Source organism: Mustela lutreola, chromosome 13 (genome assembly GCF_030435805.1).
Source record: "Mustela lutreola isolate mMusLut2 chromosome 13, mMusLut2.pri, whole genome shotgun sequence".
Classification (NCBI taxonomy): domain Eukaryota; kingdom Metazoa; phylum Chordata; class Mammalia; order Carnivora; family Mustelidae; genus Mustela; species Mustela lutreola.
The window spans coordinates 77,498,963-77,518,635 of NC_081302.1; the positions used below are offsets into that span (position 1 = coordinate 77,498,963).

Consider the following 19,673-nt stretch of genomic DNA (forward strand, 5'->3'; position numbering starts at 1 on the left):
TATGTGTGTTTAATTCTTTCAGTCACTCTGTCTTTTGGTTGGAGAATTTTGGCCATTTATATTTAAAGTAACTAGTGGTAGGTATGTACTTATTGCCATTTTGTAAATTGTTTTTTGGATGTTTTGTACCTCCTCACTTCTTTCTATGTTTTTTTGTTCTCTTCCCTGTTTTGATGACTTTCTGAAGTGTTATGCTTAGAATACTTTCCCATTATCTTTTGTGTACCTACTGTAGGTTTTTACTTCACTTTTACCTGAGACTCACTTGTAAGAGCCCATATATAGAACAGTCTGTTTTAAAGGTAATGGGAAGTTAGTTTTGAATGCATTCTAAAGCTGCAATTTTTACTTCTTCTCCCCTATGTTTTATATTTTTGATGTCACATTTTACATCTTTTTATTTTGTGTATTGTTTAATTAGTGAAGTTTTATTTAGTTTTTATTACTTCTTTTAATCTTATACTAGCTTTATAAGTGATCATTTTCACTACTTTTATTGTTTATTTACTTATACCAGTAAGATTTTTTACTTTACTATGTTTTCTTGTTACTAATTAGTGCCTTTCCACTCCCCTACCCTCCATCTTGAAGAAGTCCTTTTAACAGTTCTTGTAAGGTTCATTTAGTAATAAATTCCTTTAGCTATTGCTTGTTTGGAAGACTCTTGCCTCTCCTTGAGTTCTAGATGATAACCTTGTTGGATAGAGTTCTTGGTTGAAAGTTTTTTTCCTTTCATATTTCACTTTGGATGTATCATTCCACTCCCTCTGGCCTGCAAATAAATCTCCTTCACATGGTTTAGGTGTTTTTCAATCTGCTGCTTTTGCCCTGGGTCTGGGAATGAATGAGTCTGCACACAACCCCTCTTAGAGCAGAGTCTTTGTTTCCTACAGCCCTGTTTTTCTTCTGAATGTAAGCCGCACTGGTTTTCCAAATCAGATGTTTTAAGGGTTTGTATCTCTGGTACAGAGGGCCAGGTGCTTGAAGGAAAGCTCAGTGCTGAGCCAAGGGCTCAGGTACTTGAAGGAAAGCTCCATATTTGTGAGATCTCTCTCAGCTCCTTCTGATTGTGGATCATGATACCAGGGGTGGGGTTTTTGGAAAGATAGTGTCTCTGCCTCTATTTCCCTTCTTGATGTGGCCTTTTTTATCCTCTGTTGTGGCGGATTTGTTCAGCTAATTTTCATCCCCCCTCCCCCCAGTTGTTGCATATTAGCTGTAGATTGGTTTTGTCTATGGAAGGAAGTGAGTTCAGGATTCTCCCACTAGACCAACTTCAACTGTCTCAGTTTTGTCAATTGTTGGTTGGTGCTTGTTATGTTGTCTTGATGGATTAAACTTTTTTATTAGTATGTAATGTTCTTTGTCTCTTATCTTCCCCTCCCCCCTAGCTTTACTGAGATATCAACATATGACATATAGAAGTTTAAGGTGGTAATATGATACCTGTGTGTATTGCAAAATGATTGCCACCTGAAGATTCGTTACCACCTCCCACTCTGCACATAATTGCCGTGTGTGTGTGTGTGTGTGTGTGTGTGTTGATAACATTTAAGATCTACTTTCTTAGATCTTTCAAGTATATAATACAGAATTGTCTTAAGTTTTTTTGGGTGTATTTCACACACAATGTAACGTTGGTTTCAGGTGTACATATAACTTTTTTTGACTTAAAAATCTATTTTGTCTGATAATAGCTTTCTTCCCTCTGGCCCTTTTTTAATTACCATTTGCAGACATCCTATAGTTAGATTTTTTTTTTTTTTTTTTTTTTTTGGTTAAGACTTTAACAAAAAGGGGAAGGGTCAGAGGGAGAAGCAGACTCCTTGCAGAGCAGGGAGTCTGATGTGGGACTCCATCCCAGGACTCCAGGATCATGACCTGCACCGAAGGCAGTCTCTTAACCAAGTGAATCACTCAGGCACCCCAGATCATGTTTTTATCTGTTCTGCCATCTACCAGTTAGAGAGCTGAAGCCATTTGCATTGAAAAGTAATTGCTGATAAGGAAGGAATTCTGCATTTAGGTATTTGTTTTCTGTGTGGTTTCTTTCATTCTTTTATTGTTCTTTAATCTCTCTGGTAGTGCCTTTTTGGTATTTACTGCATTTCTTTTAATGTACCATTTTGATTCCCTTCTTTTCTGTACATTCCTTAGTTTTTTCTTAGTTTTCTTCAGTGTCAGAATTAGTGTCTTAAACTTACAACAACTTAGTTTGAATAGCAGTTCAGTTCAGTTTCAGGAGTACACAAACATTCTGTGCCTGTACATCCCTGTCCCTCCACCTTTATAGAGTTGTCACAGACTACATCTGTACATTGTGCACATCTTAACACAAATCTATATTTATTGTTTAATGTGTTTTTTAAATCCTATATAAAGAAAAGGGGAGTTAAAAGCAAAAAGTAAGTAATACTGGCTATTGTATTTACGAGTGTTCTTTATTTCATTATATGGCTTTGAGTGATTTCCCTAGCCTTTTTTTTTTCTTTTTTTTTTTCCCATCTTCGCCCAAAGGATTCCTAGTATTTTCTTGGAGGTCAGGTCCACTAGTAATGAATCGCCTTGAGGCCTGTCTTGGAATGTCCTAATTCTTCATTCCTGAAAGATACACTTTTTCTTTTTCAGCACTTTAAAACCTGTCATCCCTCTGTTGAAAAAGCAGCTCCTAATCTTACTGTGGATCCCTAGTATGTGATGAGTTGTTTCTGTCTTGCTGATTTTAAGGTTTTTCTGTCTTTGTCCTTTGGCAGTTTGATTGTTATGGGTGGATTTCTTTGAGGTTTTCCTGCTTGGAATTTGTTGAATTCCGTGGATATGTGGATTCAGGGCTTTCACCAAATTTGGGAGGTTTGCAGCCATTTTTACCTTCAGATTTGTTTTTTTTAACTGCTTGCTTCTTTTCCCCCATCCCGTTGTCTTTGAGGATTCTCCTGATGTACACGTTGATATGTTTGATGGTGTCACATGGGGCCCTCTGTTGATTTTTCTGTATTCTTTTTTCATTGATTCTTCAGCCTGGTTAATTTTAATTTCCTTATTCATACAGCATTCTCTTGATATCCTTTATTAGTTCTTTGGGCATATTTAAGACCATTGATTTAATACCTTAGTAATTCTTAACATCTAGCACTCCTCAGGGATAGTTTTTATCAAATTATTTTTCTCCTCTCAAAGTGCTATGGTTTCCTGTTTCTTTGTATGCTTTGTAACTTTTTAAAACAGATTTTTATTTATTTATTTGGCTGAGAGAGACACAGTGAGAGAGGGAACACAGAAGGGAGTGGGAGAGGGGAAAGCAGGCTTCCCTCAGAGCAGAGAGCCTGATGTGGGACTGGATCCCAGGGCCGAAGGCGGATGCTTAATGACTGAGCCACCCAGGCATCCCGTTTTATACCTTTTTGTTGAGAACTGGACCATTTGAATATTACGTTGTGGAGACTTGGGAATCAGATTCTCCCCTTTCTCAGTGATTGCTGTTGAGGGTTGCTGTCGTCTCTTTGTGTGGTGACTTTTCCAAAATGACTTTGCAAAACCTGTGTTCTTTGCTTTGTGTGATTACTGCAGTTTCTTTTACGTTATATTTGGTCAGCTTGTGACCTGGCAGAGATTTACTGAAATGTCTAGGTCTTCCCTCCCACCACCCAAAAAATCCAGAAAGGGAAGTTCATGCAGCCCTGGAGGGTGGAAACAAATGCAGGTGTCTCTGTTGTTTCCCTAGGCTGCCTCCAGTATGATAAGATACATAACCCTAATGTTAGCAGGGCAAGGTCCCCATTGCCCACCCTGGCATCAGCCAGCACTCGAGGCACATGGGCCCTATGCCTGCCTGGGCTGTGAGTCAGAGGGACAGGGGCTGTTTGCTGGTTCATGCACTCTACTCTCTGACCTGGGTTGAGTATCCTCTGTTTTCAGCAGCCACACCCCTGGTTGGTGCAAATGCTCTGAAATAGTTGATTCTCATGGGTTTCCATGATTTTGTGGAGGTATTGATCCCTGGAGCTTCAATTTTCTGTGACGTCACTTCACCCGTGGTTGTATTTTGGACATGCTGTGGTGGCAGCTGCAGTCAGGTCCTGTCTGTGTTTGAGAAAACTATTTAAGTTTGATGATATTTTTACTTTTTATTAGGGTGAGCAGGAGTACATTTAGCCTCTAGAATCTGGAGTATGAACTCTGTTGTAGTAACAGTAACTCAGGAAATAATTTTTATTTCCCTTCAATTTAATAATACCTTGTCTCTATATAGTGATTTTTGTCACGGGAATGTGACAGGCTTTACAAATAGGTCATTATTTGTAAAAATGGAAGTGTTCACGTTTTTGTAAGTGGATAAGAACTGAACATGTATTTTCTGATTGAGCGTTATCATACAATCAGTTATCCTAGTCACGTGTCCAAAGTTGGCCTAGTACCGGTCCAGGGCTCCTTATTTTTTATAGAGCAAAATATTCTGTTCTATTATTTGGTAAAATAGAATAGGAAAATGATAAAAAGAATATGGTAGAGCTTAAAGTAATGTCACATTTCTTGTTATTTGTTTGACCAGAGTAGGTGAATCTCCACAGAGAGGCTGTAAAAACCAAATCTTAACCTTTCTTGTCATAAGTAAGGTAGCATTAAGGGAGTTCAGGTATGGTTATGTTTTAAATGTGTATCTGTACGTGAGAGTGTTGTATAATTTTCTCAGGAAAGTTTTTTTGGTATTGATATAAATAGGACTTGTAAAATTCAGTGTACTCACTCAAATTAAGCATGCCATTATATGAAGCTTGGTCATATTGGCGAACTTTCTTTTTTTTTTTTTTTTTTTTTTTTTTTTTTTTTGCGAACTTTCTTTTTGATGTTCTTGTTAAGCTGACTGGAGGCTTGGCAGAATAATTTGTGCTAAGCCCAGTGTAACCATCATAACTTTCTGACAGAGGTGAATTAAGGAGAGCGTTTTCAGTAACTCATTGTCTCGTGAACACTTAAGAGATTAAAGAGGTGGATTTTTGTTGTTGTTGTTTTTGGCACCAAGTCAGTGTTATTACTTTCTCATTCTTTGACTGATTAAAAAGATTTAAAAGTGAATCTGAATCTTATTTTATTCTCTACATATCAATATTCTCTACAAATAACACATTTATTTGTGAAATATATAGCTAATCATTTCACTGAAGATGTTAGATCAAGTAGTACAGAGATCATAGCTTTTAACATCTAATAGGAATATTGAGGTCCTAATGGATATGTGAACTTCTGGAGGTGAAAATTACCTGTCTGATGTTTTTGGTTTGGTCATTTATCATTGAATTACAATGATGCACATATGTAACTTGCCTAGCTTCTGTCTCTTACATGGTGTGTTTGTATATATATTACTGTTAGGTGGAAAGGATTATATAAGTGCAGGTCTGAGTAAATTGAAATTTGCAGTCATTTGGTCAGTGATTAAACATAGGATTGAATTTTCTGTAGTTGCTTAGATGGAGAATGTTACCTCTGTAACTTACATGCCGTGTATATGCCCCTGTGGCGGCTGCTGACCAAGGGAGTAAGCTGCTTTAATTTCTTCTGAAAAGAACTATATTCTTTTTTTTTTTTTTTTTAAAAGATTTTATTTATTTATTTATTTGACAGAGAGAAATCACAAGTAGATGGAGAGGCAGACAGAGAGAGACAGAGGGAAGCAGGCTCCCCGCTAAGCAGAGAGCCCGATGCGGGACTCGATCCCAGCACCCTGAGATCATGACCTAAGACGAAGGCAGCGGCTTAAACCACTGAGCCACCCAGGCGCCCCTGAAAAGAACTATATTCTTGAAAACTTGCCAGAAGTCTTCCCTGATGGGTTAAAGATTTTTGGGTTGCTGTGGAAGGTAGAGGGAAGTTGGAGGTACACATGAACATGTACATATGCACCATTGGGTAAAAAGTTTATATGGCTTCTCCTTCTCCATGGAACTGGGACTTACAAAGAGGGCTTTCAGAAGACCTGTGATGGTAACAGAGGCCAGAGCCCTTCGGGAGTGTGATTGATTTCCAGAGGTTGATAATTGGTTGTATAGTAGTTCGGAGATACGAAGGTGTTTTGAGTTCTCCATTTGTGTTGGAGACCATCCCACCCTCTCTGTGTGCACCATTTATACCATGTGATGTCTTGCCAGGGTTGGCTTTGCTTTGTGCTGATCTCGGATTCTCAGACAGTACTTGCCACCCTCTGTGACCTGCTTCGAGGGGGCCTTGCCACTCTTGGGCCTGGCCCAATCTTAAGAAGCCCATGTGCTTTCTGTGGAGCATGTTTTCTCTTTGATGGCCGAGTTAAAACCAGAGGAGGCCACTGTAGAGGTCCTAGACCAAGATTCTTAGAATGATGGTGCACCAGTGTGGAGTGTCCAGATACTTTCTCAGCTATTTTGGCAATGTCAGTCTCTTGGGGGGTTGATCTGAAGTTGGGACTAAGAAGGAGTAAAGAAACTATTGGTTTAATGCCTACTGTGCCAGGCATTGTTCTGAATATTCTATACATTTTTTAGAAACAGGCCATAATAAGTATGGGTTTTTTCGTGTGCCCTGTTTTCCACATTTGGAAATTGGAGCACAAGGGTGTGAACTGTTTTGCCTTAAGTTCACACCATGATTGTGAATCCATTTTGCTGCTGTCTTAGAATTATAACATGTTAGATTCACAGTAGATGCCATAAATCCGGTCTCTCTTACCTTGCTGATGAGAAAAGCAAGGCAGAGTGATTCTGGATGGTGATGCTGTGCTTAGCTCCTACTAGGCCAGGAAAGCAGGCCTCCTGCTTACAGGCCATTACTGAGTCCATGGCACAGCCAGCATTTGGAATGGTTAAGGCTCTACTCATATTCTCTGGGCTCTTGTTTCACCAGCCTGTAAAGCTAGAATCGAAGTCCCTCTGAAGGAAAATTCAAGGCTTGGCTCTTTTAGTTACATCTGTTTATGAAGCCTTTCCCAATTCTGCAGCTCCCAGAGTCATTCCTGTCCTGATAGCCTATAGTACATACTGCATACTAACATCATTTGACATTTGTTTTCCCCTCTGTAACTTTAAATTTATTTGCAATCATTTTCTATCTGGTTTCATGAAAAACCAGTTTTTATTCATTGTATACTCCTCAGCTGGATCATGACTTCACGATTCTTTCTTACCCTTTTAAATCTTTGGTAGCACTGTATATATCAAAACTTCTTTTATTTTTTTTATTTTTTTTTAAGATTTTATTTATTTATTTGACACAGAGAGATCACAAGTAGACAGAGAGGCAGGCAGAGAGAGAGAGGAGGAAGCAGGCTCCCTGCTGAGCAGAGAGCCTGATGTGGGACTCGATCCCAGGACCCCGAGATCATGACCTGAGCCGAAGGCAGTGGCTTAACCCACTGAGCCACCCAGGCGCCCCAAAACTTCTTTTATTTAAACTCACAATGGAGGGGTGCCTGGGTGGCTCAGTCAGTTAAGCATCTGCCTTCTGTTTGGGTCATGATCCCAGGGTCCTGGGATTGAGCCACACATCAGGCTCCCTGCTGAGCAGGGTGTCTGCTTCTCCCTCTCTCTTCTTTTCTGCTCTCTTTCTCAAATAAATAAATAAAATCTTCAAAAAGATTTAAAAAATTAACTCACAGTGGAAATAGGTTTTACAGTTAGATCTAATATACACGTACTTAATTATTGGAATAAAAGTTTCACACACCATTGTTCACTCATAAAGAGATATATCATGACCTCTTCTGTTTTACTGAAAAAGCAAATGGTAGATCCAAATGGTAGAGACACTATTTCACTGTCCACTAAATGGGTATTACAATTTGACAGTCATGTTCTACCACTTTTTGCACAGGACTGGGGAGAAAGTAGATACTCAGATACTTGGTGAATTTCACCTTTTTTGAAAGACTGTTTTGAGATGATTTTTATGATGACTGTGGAAAAAAATTTTTTTTAATACAGATTTTTGTTGTCGCTGATACAGTTTCAGGGACACAGTATCTTCCAGGAGAACAGGTGTGGGCTTTTAGCCTTCCGTTCTTTTCCATTCTCTGGGTTAAAATATTTGCTTCTTGTATCATCTCTATTTTGGATTCATCCTTTCACTGCTCAAATTCGCTTTGTCTCTTTGTGTTCATATCCTCATATGGGCTCTTCCTGTGCCTTTAGAATTTTTCCTAGTTTTACCAAGGTCACTTGATTGTCTCCTCTTTGGGAAGCCTTTCCTGCCTGTTTTGGCAGTTCTCCTTCGGGTACTGACCTGGTGTGACCCTCCAGTGTTACACTCGGAATGATAAACACTGGATTCAAAGATATGATTTGAAACAGAAGAGTGGGAAAAATGGATTTTATCATATTTGTTTTAAACAGAAAGTTGTCTGGGAAGTAATGTTCACTGCAACTGTTTAGTATAAAAAAAGGAAGTAATCTTGATAAGTATATTTTCTAGGTAGTAGATATTCATCGTTTTACAATTTACTGTTTTTTTATTTCTTGCTCAAATGTAATAATGTGTTGTCTTGTGTCTTTCTCATAATGGCAGAGTGGAGGGTGGTCAGAGAGGGTGTGATTGACCATGTAAAAATTATTTAACCAGAAACAGCCTCCCCCCGGGTTCTTTTGTTTTTTCCTTTTTGCAGGTGGTATCTTCAGAATGATAGATCAAAGGCAGCCTTATAGAACTTATTCTTCTTGTACTTGGATGGTTATTTTTTGGCATGAAAAAGAAACATTGCTTAGCTTTCTAAGGATTCATCGTAGGCAGGTCGAAGGAGACACTTACTCCACGACCTGCAAATTCTTGGATTGGATGACTGTTTCTGGGGATGTAATAATATATCCTATCTTTTCTTCAGAACTTGATGTTTGGTCTTTAATAGACTCTCCAAACTTTTTTCCTTAATGTCTTAATGAGATCAGAAGAACCAATAGATTCACACATTGCTAGACACATGGGGATGGGAGGTACTGTAGATTTTGAGGTCTTACTTATGAGATAACCAAGGTCCAGAGAGAGAAGCATTTTGCCTCAAGTTGTTTCAGCTAGTTATTCAGAAGGCCGGGACCAGAGAGACCCAAGTCTGTACCTTTCCTAGGTCAGTGCCATAATAGTGTACCATGGTCTTGCTGCAGCAGCTCCCCAACTGATCCAACCCATTCTTCCATGAAATATTTTCTGTAAAACAACATTTCTTGTTTTTAATAAAAATGTTAGTTTGAATTTCTAGCATTATATTGGCAGGAATATTGACTAAAAAATACTACCCAGGGAGCCTGGGTGGCTTTGTCAGTTAGGTGTCCAACTCTTAAGTCTCAGTTCAGGTCTTGATCTCAGGGTCATGAGTTCAAGCCCCACTTCGGGCTTCATTTAAGAAAAAGAAAAAATATTAATTACTATTAACCTGGATTCTTAGGCCTAGCCGTTGAGTTTTTTCTCTTTTCCGACTAATTATCTTATTAAGACTTTCTCTTCTTGGGGGGTAGTACAGGGATTTTCTGTAAAGCTCTGCTCCATGTGTGCATAGCCTCCGTCATTATCAGCGTCCCCCGCCAGACTGGTACTTTTTGACATAACTGATGAACTGCACTGAAACATGGTGATCACCTCAAGTCCAAGTTTATGATACTGTTTACTTTTTGTATACAGCCGAAAGAAACGTATAATGACCTAGTCATCATTACAATATTCATTACAATATTTACAGAATATTGACAGTGCCCTAAAAATCCTCTGTGCTCTGCCTGTTCATCTGTCCTTCTCCGCAAATTCCAGTTTTTTTACTGCCTTCTATAGTTACCATTGAGTTTTTAGTTTCAATTATTGTAGCCTTTATATTTAGAAGTTTTTATTTTTTTTTTTTAAGGATTTTATTTATTTATTTGAAAGACAGAGATCACAAGTTGGCAGAGAGGCAGGCAGAGAGAGGAAGGGAAGCAGGCTCCCTGCTGAGCAGAGAGCCTGATGCTGGGCTCCATCCCAGGACCCTGAGATCATGACCTGAGCCGAAGGCAGAGGCCTTAACCCACTGAGCCACCCAGGTGCCCCTATATTTAGAAGTTTGATTCAGTTCTTTTAAAAAAAACCTGCATCAGCCTTGAGTCTCATCTCTGTTCTTATAATCAAGCAATTGTTATTTCTTGGCACATATTAAGCATTTGTTTTGTATCCTTTCTGAAATATTCTGGTACTTAGTATTTTGAGAGTCTAATTTTGCTGTCTGTTTTTCTGCTGGCTTTTATTCATAGCACTTTATTTTCTTGTTTTGTGGATGTGTGTATGAGTTTTGATTGTGAACTCAAATCTCTTGGGAGTTTTATTTGTGGGAATTTTTTGTGGGGTGGATTAACTTCAGCTCCCAGAGTGAATTTGTAATTCTGTTGGTTGCCAGGTGAAGAGGGCACCATCAACTCAGGGTCTCTTTGAATTATATTATCTGCTTGAGTAGTTTGGTTTAAGATCATACAGCTTGTGTGGATTTGGGTTACAGTCTTTTATGAGGGTCAACTTGGGGTTATGAATTTTTGAAGCTGTCTTTCACCCCTAGTGCCAAGCACGTGTCACGCATGTTCCCTTGCTGCCTTTTGTGGTACAGGATTATTTCTTGCTCCCCCTGACATGAAGATCAGCCCTTTTAGAATCTTAGTGTCACGCTCAGGTCTTTTGTTGGCCTTCCTGTCATCCCAAGTTTTAGGTTTTCCTGCACTCTCTTTAATTCAGCTGTCAGAAAAGAGTAAAAAGGTCACTAGTGTTGACACATGCCCTCTCTGTAAAATCTCTCTTTGGCATTTGGCCTGTCTCCCAGGGTTCTCCCATCATTTTGTTTTTTGTTCTCTGTGGATTCCTCATTTTCTCACCAGCTCAGGAAATCACTAATTTTTTTTTTAATTTTTTAAAAAATTTTATTTATTTATTTGAAAGACAGAGATCACGAGCAGGCAGAGAAGCAGGCAGAGAGAGAGAGTGGAGGAAGCAGGCTGTCTGCCGAGCAGAGAGCCCGATGTGGGGCTCGATCCCAGGATCCTGGGATATCGACCTGATCCGAAGGCAGAGGCTTTAACCCACTGAGCCACCCAGGCACCCCTAAATTACTAATTTTTTAATACTAAAATTCATCCACCTCCTTGTTCTCATCAGGAGAGTCATGGATACATCATTCCTTCTTTATGATGAATTCTGTAGTAATAGGTACTGACTCTAAAGTAATCTTTTGTGTAAGTTACAAAAATGGAGACAACAATCAGAAAAGAATGTCTTCTTCCTTCTCTGTGTGTCATGTACTCATACAATAAGAAGAATCCTGATACCTATGAAAGCTTTAGAGCAGAAATTCTAATCTGAGCATGCCAACATTTCTTTCCTTTATTCTGGGAAAGCAACACTGACGCAATAAACAACTGTTAATTGTAGTGGGATCATATTTCTCAAGTGTTGTAAGGATGGAGAATTGTTCAGAGCCATTATTATTGAATATTGACTTGTTCTAGGTTCAGTTTAAACCTTGAGGTTGCTGGTTGACCATTATTTGACACGATAGGGTTTGTCAACCTTCAACAACATCCTCAAGGGATGACATTGAGAACTCTTTTGAAGATACTAAAAATTCTACAGCAAACATTTGGTTTGGTGGCCCTTTCTCCCCAGCTATACCAAACTCTAGTGTTGAAAACCAGTCATCAGAAACCGAATTACTTCGTCTCCTCTTTGCATCTGTAGTTAGCATTCAGCTAGAGGTAGAAATATGTGCTCTGATTGTTTCTGCAGAGAAGATCTTGAGTTCATGCCGAAAGACTATCCTGCACAGACACAGAATCTGCATTATACAGCATCATTATCATGGTAAGGTGTATGTTACTATGCTGTCCTTTAATTTAGAACTGTCGTAAAGTAAATTCCATTCTCTCTTTGAACTTTCCATTTGGATCTGCTCCCCCTATTCCATCTGTCGCTCTGATCTTTCTCCTCTGAACTTTGCTTTGGCATGTATTATTGGTTGGCTTGTCCCTCCGTGGAGTTTTGTGCTGGTATAGTAAATGTTCTCAGAAATGTTGGTAAAAGTGATTGGTAATGGTAGAATGTTGAGTTGGAAATTACCTAGTCTTAATTTTCTAAACAGGCTTAGCTGTGAAAACTTTAATTTGGGTAAAGGATTACTTGAGCACCCAACAGATAAACTGGGGGCTGGGGTTTTTGAAAATCAGTGAGGAGATGGACCCTTTTATTTTGCAAATGAAGCTTCATAAATCCAGAAAGTTCAATGGCTATGGTGTATGGCTGTTTCCATTTTATCACACTTAGCATCGTCTTCCCAGATCTCTGATTGGATTGTGGTTTTGCTTTATTGTCAGCCTCTGGAGACTACAGTGACTGTACCTCTGAGCCGCTTGGTGGAATTGGCCTGAGTGAGGAAATCTATGTTTTTAATAATACCTTATTATTATTATTATTATTTTTAAAGCTATCTCATTTTTCCTCTGACTTGTTTTCTTCTCTGTTGCATGGAGCAGATATTTATTAAAATTACTGGCTAATGAGAGTAGCTTTCTTCCCCCACCATGAATTTGAAGGGAAGGCAAAGAGGAACCAATATTTATGGGACGTTGCTGGATGCTTTTATAGAGGTTTAAATTCCTTTCCTTGTAGCTATCCTCTGAAGTAGTTGGTGACATTTTCCTTTTGTAGTTAAGGAAACCGAGGTGCAGAGAAGCTAATAACTTGATCCATAGTGAGACTTACTTTGAGGATGCAGGACAGCTGGAGGATTTTCTAAGCAGGTATGAAAATCTGTGATGGAGGGGTGGGAATAAGTGGATCCTCTGGCATGGTTAGAATACACGGTCTGCGGTGTGTGATTGGCATTACATTGGAGAGACAATGTTCATGTGTTACTGTGTTCATCCTAAGGGCCAGAAATGTTTTTCTGAGTTACATGTACTAGCATTTTACTGTTCCACATAAAAAGATGTAATAAGGTTGTGTTTTGGGTAATAGAACCTTTCTTCTTTTTTTTCCTTCCCCTGCCTTCTCCCCTGCCCTTCTGTTTTGTGGGGAAGGGGTTATACTTATTTGAATAAACTAGTATTAGTTCTTAGAGTAGGTGGTAAACATCCGGGCTTACGGATATTTTTCAACATATTTGAGGAAATTTTATGACCTGATAACTTGTGCTGGTGGGGTTGGGGAGAGGCGCTTCCAACATTCGCACCAAGACAGATTTGTTCAGTAGATCTTGTAGCTGCTGAAATATTTGAATTTGATGTTGTTCTGGAACTGTGGATGGCCAGATTAGAAATAAATGGTATCTGTAAACTAGCGATTATATGAAGGTTTTGCAGAAAGCCTAAAATAAGTCCTAAATTAAAAAAAAAATAAAAGCACTGTCTTGTTTATATACAAGGGCTGGAGGGCAGGAAGATGTCTTGTTTTGGTAGAATTTGACCCCCAGTCCACCAGGTCTGTGTAATCAGTACTTGCAATCAGGATGTTGAGGATGTGTCGTCTAACAGAGGTTGGGCTTCCCAAGTCCAGGAGCGGAGCTCAGTCAGGACACAACAGGGATGGGCTTCTGGGCACAGAGGTAGCGTTAGCCTCGAGTCAGCGCCTCGGAGGAGGCATAGCGCGTATGTTGTCTTGTGTGTGACTTTGCCAAGTGGTGTTCAGGTATTTTGTGAGTCATACCGTATCAGTTTTATGTAGGTGGTGATATGTTTTCTTGGGAGTTTTCAAGTAACCGTATCTAGAGTTGGGTTTTCAGTATTGCTGTCGATTCCCTTCCGGCTATGTTTGGAGTCCGCTCAGTGGCATGTGCCACCACACAGGGACACTGTGCTCCCGGCCTCCCCCCGCTTTTTTTCAGGGACCCCAGTGCACAGAGTTGAGTCAGTCATATTCCTGAGACTGTGACACTCAATTGTTGTCTGGGCGCAGGGCCCTTTTTTGGTTGCATTTCATTTTATTTTTTCCCTTTTTAATCCCTCACCCTCAATGCCATGTCCCAGTCCTCTTTCAGCACCCACTCAAGTATGTTTCATGTCTGTTTTCAGCCCATTTGCCATCGCCTATTTTTTATACACGTGTTAATCTCATTTTTTTCTTTAACGTCATCTTTTTGAGAAATGGTCGTGCTTTTGTATGTAAATCTAGTTCCATGATTCTGACTCTGCTGCGTAGTAGGATGGTAGGCAGTTGCACAGTCATCAGTGCCATTTCCCACAACGTTCTTGTCGTTTGGGATCCGTGGGGGGATTTTCAGGTATATCGCTTCAAAGAATCGTTAGGTTATTCCATATCTGTATATTTGGTTTTCAGCTCTCCTGTTAGAGCACATGGTACAGCAAGGTCTTTAATGCATTACCCAGAAAATAGTAACACATTACAAATAGAATTTCTTGATCCATGCTTTGGTTTTCCTGAGGAAGTTCTTGCGAACTAGTTTTTAGTCATATTATTAAAATTCTTTACTCTGTACTATCATCCTTTATTTTCCAGTAATGTTAGGGAGTCAAAGGGAACATCGTTTTTAAAGGATTTCTCTGTAATGCCTCTATAACTGTGAAAACTTAATACTACAGATACTAAGATCTCTGCTTTTGTTTTTGTTTTTTTAAAGGGCGCCAATGCCTCGGCATTAGAGAAAGAGATTGGTCCAGAACAGTTTCCAGTCAATGAGCACTATTTTGGATTAGTCAATGTAAGTACCCGTTGATAGTTAGTCTTCACCAGTACCTTTGGAAATAGTTTTTAAAATAATGCATGCATCTCATCATTTATTAAAGGGAAATTGTTTATTTGCCTCACTAGGCTTAAGGCCAAGAGACTTGATTTGAAATTCCCTTTTTAATGAAAGGGAAACAAAGTTGCCCAAGGTCATAAGAGTTTTAAAATGGTTTTTAAATTTTTCCTATTTTGTGTCAGAATTTTTCATAACTTAAATTTTGTATGGCTTACACCAAATGATCTCTTGATTCTTTGAGAATCCTTTAAATGCCTAGATATAAGTGGTCCAAATGTACAGGTATAATAACCTTTCGTAAATGCCTCCCTGTGTCTGTAAAGTATTTGTCAACTTCTGGCCGTGTTTAACTAGTATAGATCTACAAGGGCAAAATACAAGTAAAGGGTACATTCCCCAGGCTTGTGGAGGTAATTCTAGTAATTATGCATTATTAAAACTTTGGAAGAACTTTCTTTTAGAACTTTTAACTCTTTTCTGAATCATCAGCACACACCACAAATCTGTGTTGTAGGGTACTATTAGGTGGGTCCAGGGTGAGTGTTCTACGCTATAGAGAGAGAGAGTAATACGGGTGACAAGGAAAGTTCCATTGAACACACCTGTGTGTTACTAAACACTAGTATGTAATTGTGATGTGTGAGGTGGATTTCTTGTGTGATTTGAAGCAAGCAGTTTAAGTGGTGTGGGTGTTTCGTTTTTCGTTGGGAGTCCTCTCGTGGGTGTGAAGCCTGTGACCGAATTAGCAGTCCCCACTCCACAGTGCCCTCTCCCCAGAGGAGGCTGGCCATTTTCCCTGGAATCTACCCCTGTGTTCTAGATCAAGTGCTTATGCTGCTATTAGAAACAGTCCATTGGGGCGCCTGGGTCATGAAGCATCTGCCTTTGGCTCAGGTTGTGATCTCAGTGTCCTGGGACCGAGCCCCGAATCATGCACCCTGCTTGGCAGGAAGCCTGTTTCTCCTTCTCCCACTCCCCCTGCTTATGTTCCCTTTCTCACTCTCTCTCTGTCAAATAAATAAATCTTAAAAACAAAACAAACCAGTTCATTGACTTCCTGTACGGTAGGTAAGAAACTTAGCCCTCTTCTAGCACCATCTCCGCCCATTCTCTGGCATGGAATTCACCACTGCTTTATTTTTCCACATCCTTAATTTTCATTTATTCATTTTCATTAAATTTCATCCTTAATTTTCATTTATTCCAAGTCTTCAGCAGCACTAACAAATGCAAAAAGACTTCCTCAGTACCAGTTTGCACTGCATCAGCCCCAGAATGTTAACATCCCTCTGGAGCCCTGTCATCCTGCCGTGTGGCCTCTGCTTCCTTTTCGTTACCCTGGACATTCCTTCGCTTCTCTCCTTCCCTGGATCCCCTCTTCTGCTTGGGTTTTTCCCTGCTTTGTGGAACGTGTTCTGTAGTAGCTTCTTTTTTTTTTTTTTAAGATTTTATTTATTCATTTGACAGACGAAGATCACAAGTAGGCAAAGAAGCAGGCAGAGAGAGAGGAAGAGAATCAGGCTCCCTGCTGAGCGGAAAGCCCGACGTGGGGCTCGATCCCAGGACCCTGGGATCATGACCCGAGCCAAAGGCAGAGGCCCCAACACACTGAGCCACCCAGGTGCCCCCTGTAGTAGCTTCTTTAGGGAGTGTGCACAGGAAGTGACTTTGAGATCTTCTGTATTTAAGAATGTTTTGGTTACTGGGACGCCTGGTGGCTCAGTTGGTTGGACGCCTGCCTTCGGCTCAGGTCATGATCCTGGAATCCTGGGTTCGAGTCCTGCATCAGGCTCCTAGCTCCATGGAGAGTCTGCTTCTCCCTCTGACCTTCTCCTCGCTCATGCTCTCTCTCACTGTCTCTCTCTCAAGTAAATAAATAAATAAAAAGAATGTTTTGGCTATTGTCAAAATAGATGGAGATCCTAAGTTACAACCTTCCTTTAGAATTGTAAGGGGGTTACTCTGTGGACTTCTGGCTTCCGTTGACATCGGCAGGACTGATGCCCTTTAGATTCTTCATCTCTTCTGTGTGTGGCTTTTGCCCCTTAGAAAGATGTTTTGGGAGCCTTTCCTTTCAGAATGTGAATGGATAGCCAGTGTTCTGAAATTTCACGATGCGTCTTCGTGTCTCCCGCTGTTGTTGTGGACCATTTAGACCCCTAGGCCCCATGATGCGTCTTCGTGTCTCCTGCTGTTATTGGCTGTTTATCAACCCATTTAGACATATTTCATTTTCCTCAGTTCTAGAATGTTTCTGATACCAGTATTTGGATAATTGCTTCCAATCAGTGTAATCTCTTTGTTCTTTTTTCATATAGTCTTAGTTGCATATTGAAATGCAGATTGATTCTCTGTTTTCCCTCCTTTTTCTTCCATTTTTTGATCATCTGATATTCTACATTTTGGACTATTGCCCTTTTTGGTACAGTTCATTGCACTTTTTATTTCGTAGAGTGTTACCTTAAATTTTTTTATGTTGTTTTATGGAGGCAATATTCTGTTATTTTTCCCAAGATATTATTTATAATTTTTGTTGGTGAGGTTTTCTTATGCTTACTGGATTGTTTTGAGGTCGTCTCTCTCTCCCCTACTGTTTTAAACTCTTTTCTAATGGAAACTTTCTTTAAATTTCATTCATACATACAAGTGAGACTCTGAAAAGCTGATTGGGTCTTGGTGTACTATGGATGGAGCTTGTCTGCTGTGGTTTCCTCTAGGGTGACCCTTGGCAGGCAGGTGTTAGAAATGGCTGCATCCCCCCACCTCCCATTCCAATGGCTGGAGCCTTTCCTCTGGGACTCTTACTTGGTCCTGAGGGACTTTCAGTTTCTGTCAGAGGTAGCTTAGTTCAGGGTTTTGTTGAGCCGTCTGTTTTCCGTTTGGTGCCTCACTGCTGTCCTCTGCTGTCCTTAAGGGCTTTTGAACCCAATTCTTCTGTGCAGCTTCTGCAGAGACTAAATCTGCAGTTGAAAGAAAGGTTAAGTGTCATCTAGGGGTCTAAATGGTCCTTTTAAAAGACTTCTGACCAGACCCTGTTTTTAGGGGAAGCTCGACCCCTCCCCCTTTCTCTTGGCCTTTTGGGTTTTTGCTTAGTATCTTCTTTTACTGTCATATTATTGGGGTTTTGTGGGGAAGGTGGGGAGTTGACTATTTAATTTCCCTGGTTTAACACGATCTGGGCCTCTTCTCACGTCTTAAGCATCCATGCTTACGAGCAGAGGTGTCTGGTGATTGGAAGCCTGGTGTACATTCTGGCAGTTCTGGCAAGGGCAGCACCCTAGCTGCTCCACTCCCATGAACTCCTTCCCTATGGCTCCCACCGGGATTTGGTTCACGTTCTTATGTTAATGTATGTCTTGAATTGTGTCTCAGAAGAAACTATTTTCTTCAGCAGAGGAATGTTTTATATATTGAAGGCTGTTTTACCTTTAATCCTCTCCAGTTTAAATATTTCAGTCTCTCCGTTTTGTGTCTGACTGTAACTTTTTCTGTAGATAGACTCAGAAAAACTAAAATAACATCCTTGAGAAAATTTATTATAAAATGAGTTCTGAAATTAGTCTATTTTTTTGTTATGCTGTTTTTTCTCTGGTATATTGCTTTGTGTCAGCTGTGAAAAAAAAAAAAAACAAAAGGATTTCTAAGAAGGTTTTATTTTTATTATTATTCTCCATGGATCAATCATTCCAAATTAAAAAGGTGGTATTTGTGCTTCTCCCTGAAACTGACTAACTGATACTGAGTAACACCTAAGAGAAGCAGGAGGGAGTGAAGTTAGTAAGAGATCTTTAGATGAAGCTTTGTCTTTTATCCCTTCCAGAGACTCATCTAATGGGTAGAAATGTAGTTTCTGATCTCTGTGCCTAGTTATTATGAAAAATTGGGATCTCTGAGGTAGCCAGCGCTCCAACTATAAAAGATGATGAACACCTGAATTATATTGAGAAATTAATTGGTGGTCAGAGTAGATGCAGCAGAACTAGTATAGTGTTTAACTCTGTGATTTAAACTTTCAGGCTATCTTGAGACTGTCTTCTATACTGTTAACTTTATTGTATAGGTCCTGTTTTGCAGCTCTTAAAATATCATCACTCTTTCTCTGTCCCCCCCCCCCCCCCCGCGCCTTCTTCCTTTTTAAGAAATTTTTGGAGTTAATCACACTATAGGAGTCCCTTAAAAATGAAGGGTGGAGCTTTGTGGGTGGAGGGTAGGAGAGGGTAGCTTATTTAATTCAGAGGTAACATTGTGACTTTTTTTTCCCTCTCTGTACCTGTCTACAAGGTAGTTAGTGTTGAAACAGCACTGGAATGTAACTGCTTTAAGATCTCTGGTTTATCTTTTCCAACAATTGAATTTTGTTAAAATGAGGCACAATTGTATTTTCTTTCTTTTATCAGTATGCTCTTAGCTAAGTATGCATTTTCAAGGTTCATTTTAATTGCTTCTAACAAAAAGCTTACACCGAGAAGGGTTTCTATCAGAACTGCCTGTTTGGAGCCTTTTTGTGACTGGTGAGTGGCACAGTCATTCACTACCACTTGCCTTTGGGAAATAGTAGATGTATTTGGGCACTTAGAAAATCAGACTTTTTTTTTTAAAGGACAGAAGAAAAATAACCGCAGCTTAATTAAATGGCAGAAAATTCAACATGGGGGTTACTTTCCATATTGTTACTATAACCTATTTTCCATTACTTTCAGTTGCAGTTATCTTTTTTTGGAAGAATATTTTCACAGAGGATCGCTTTGATGGCAGTTCATTCTTAATATTCTGATGTATGTCACTGTACTTTGCAAAATACATTGAGTGGGGATTTCCTATTGGTTTAATTCTTGTGAATGCTTTAATATATCTGATGTTAATAGAAAGCAGGAGGAATTCTACTGTGGAGTGGGGGTTCAGAAACTATCTTGAGTAGGCAGGGTAGCCTTTTGAAAGGCTTATGTTGCAGTAGAAT

General features: G+C 39.7%; 1 protein-coding gene across 3 annotated transcripts in view; it reads left to right on the forward strand.

Moving 5' to 3' along the window:
• USP12 (ubiquitin specific peptidase 12) overlaps nucleotides 1–19,673 on the forward strand; it is a 106,458-nt gene that overhangs the window by 43,027 nt on the left and 43,758 nt on the right. For 2 of the 3 annotated variants that reach the window (XM_059144800.1, XM_059144802.1), the window contains exon 2: nucleotides 14,594–14,674. In XM_059144800.1, the coding sequence (XP_059000783.1) occupies nucleotides 14,594–14,674 (81 nt within the window). Of the gene's footprint in view, nucleotides 1–11,748; nucleotides 11,824–14,593; nucleotides 14,675–19,673 lie in introns of all 3 variants that reach the window. The other variant, XM_059144801.1, reaches the window with a different exon arrangement.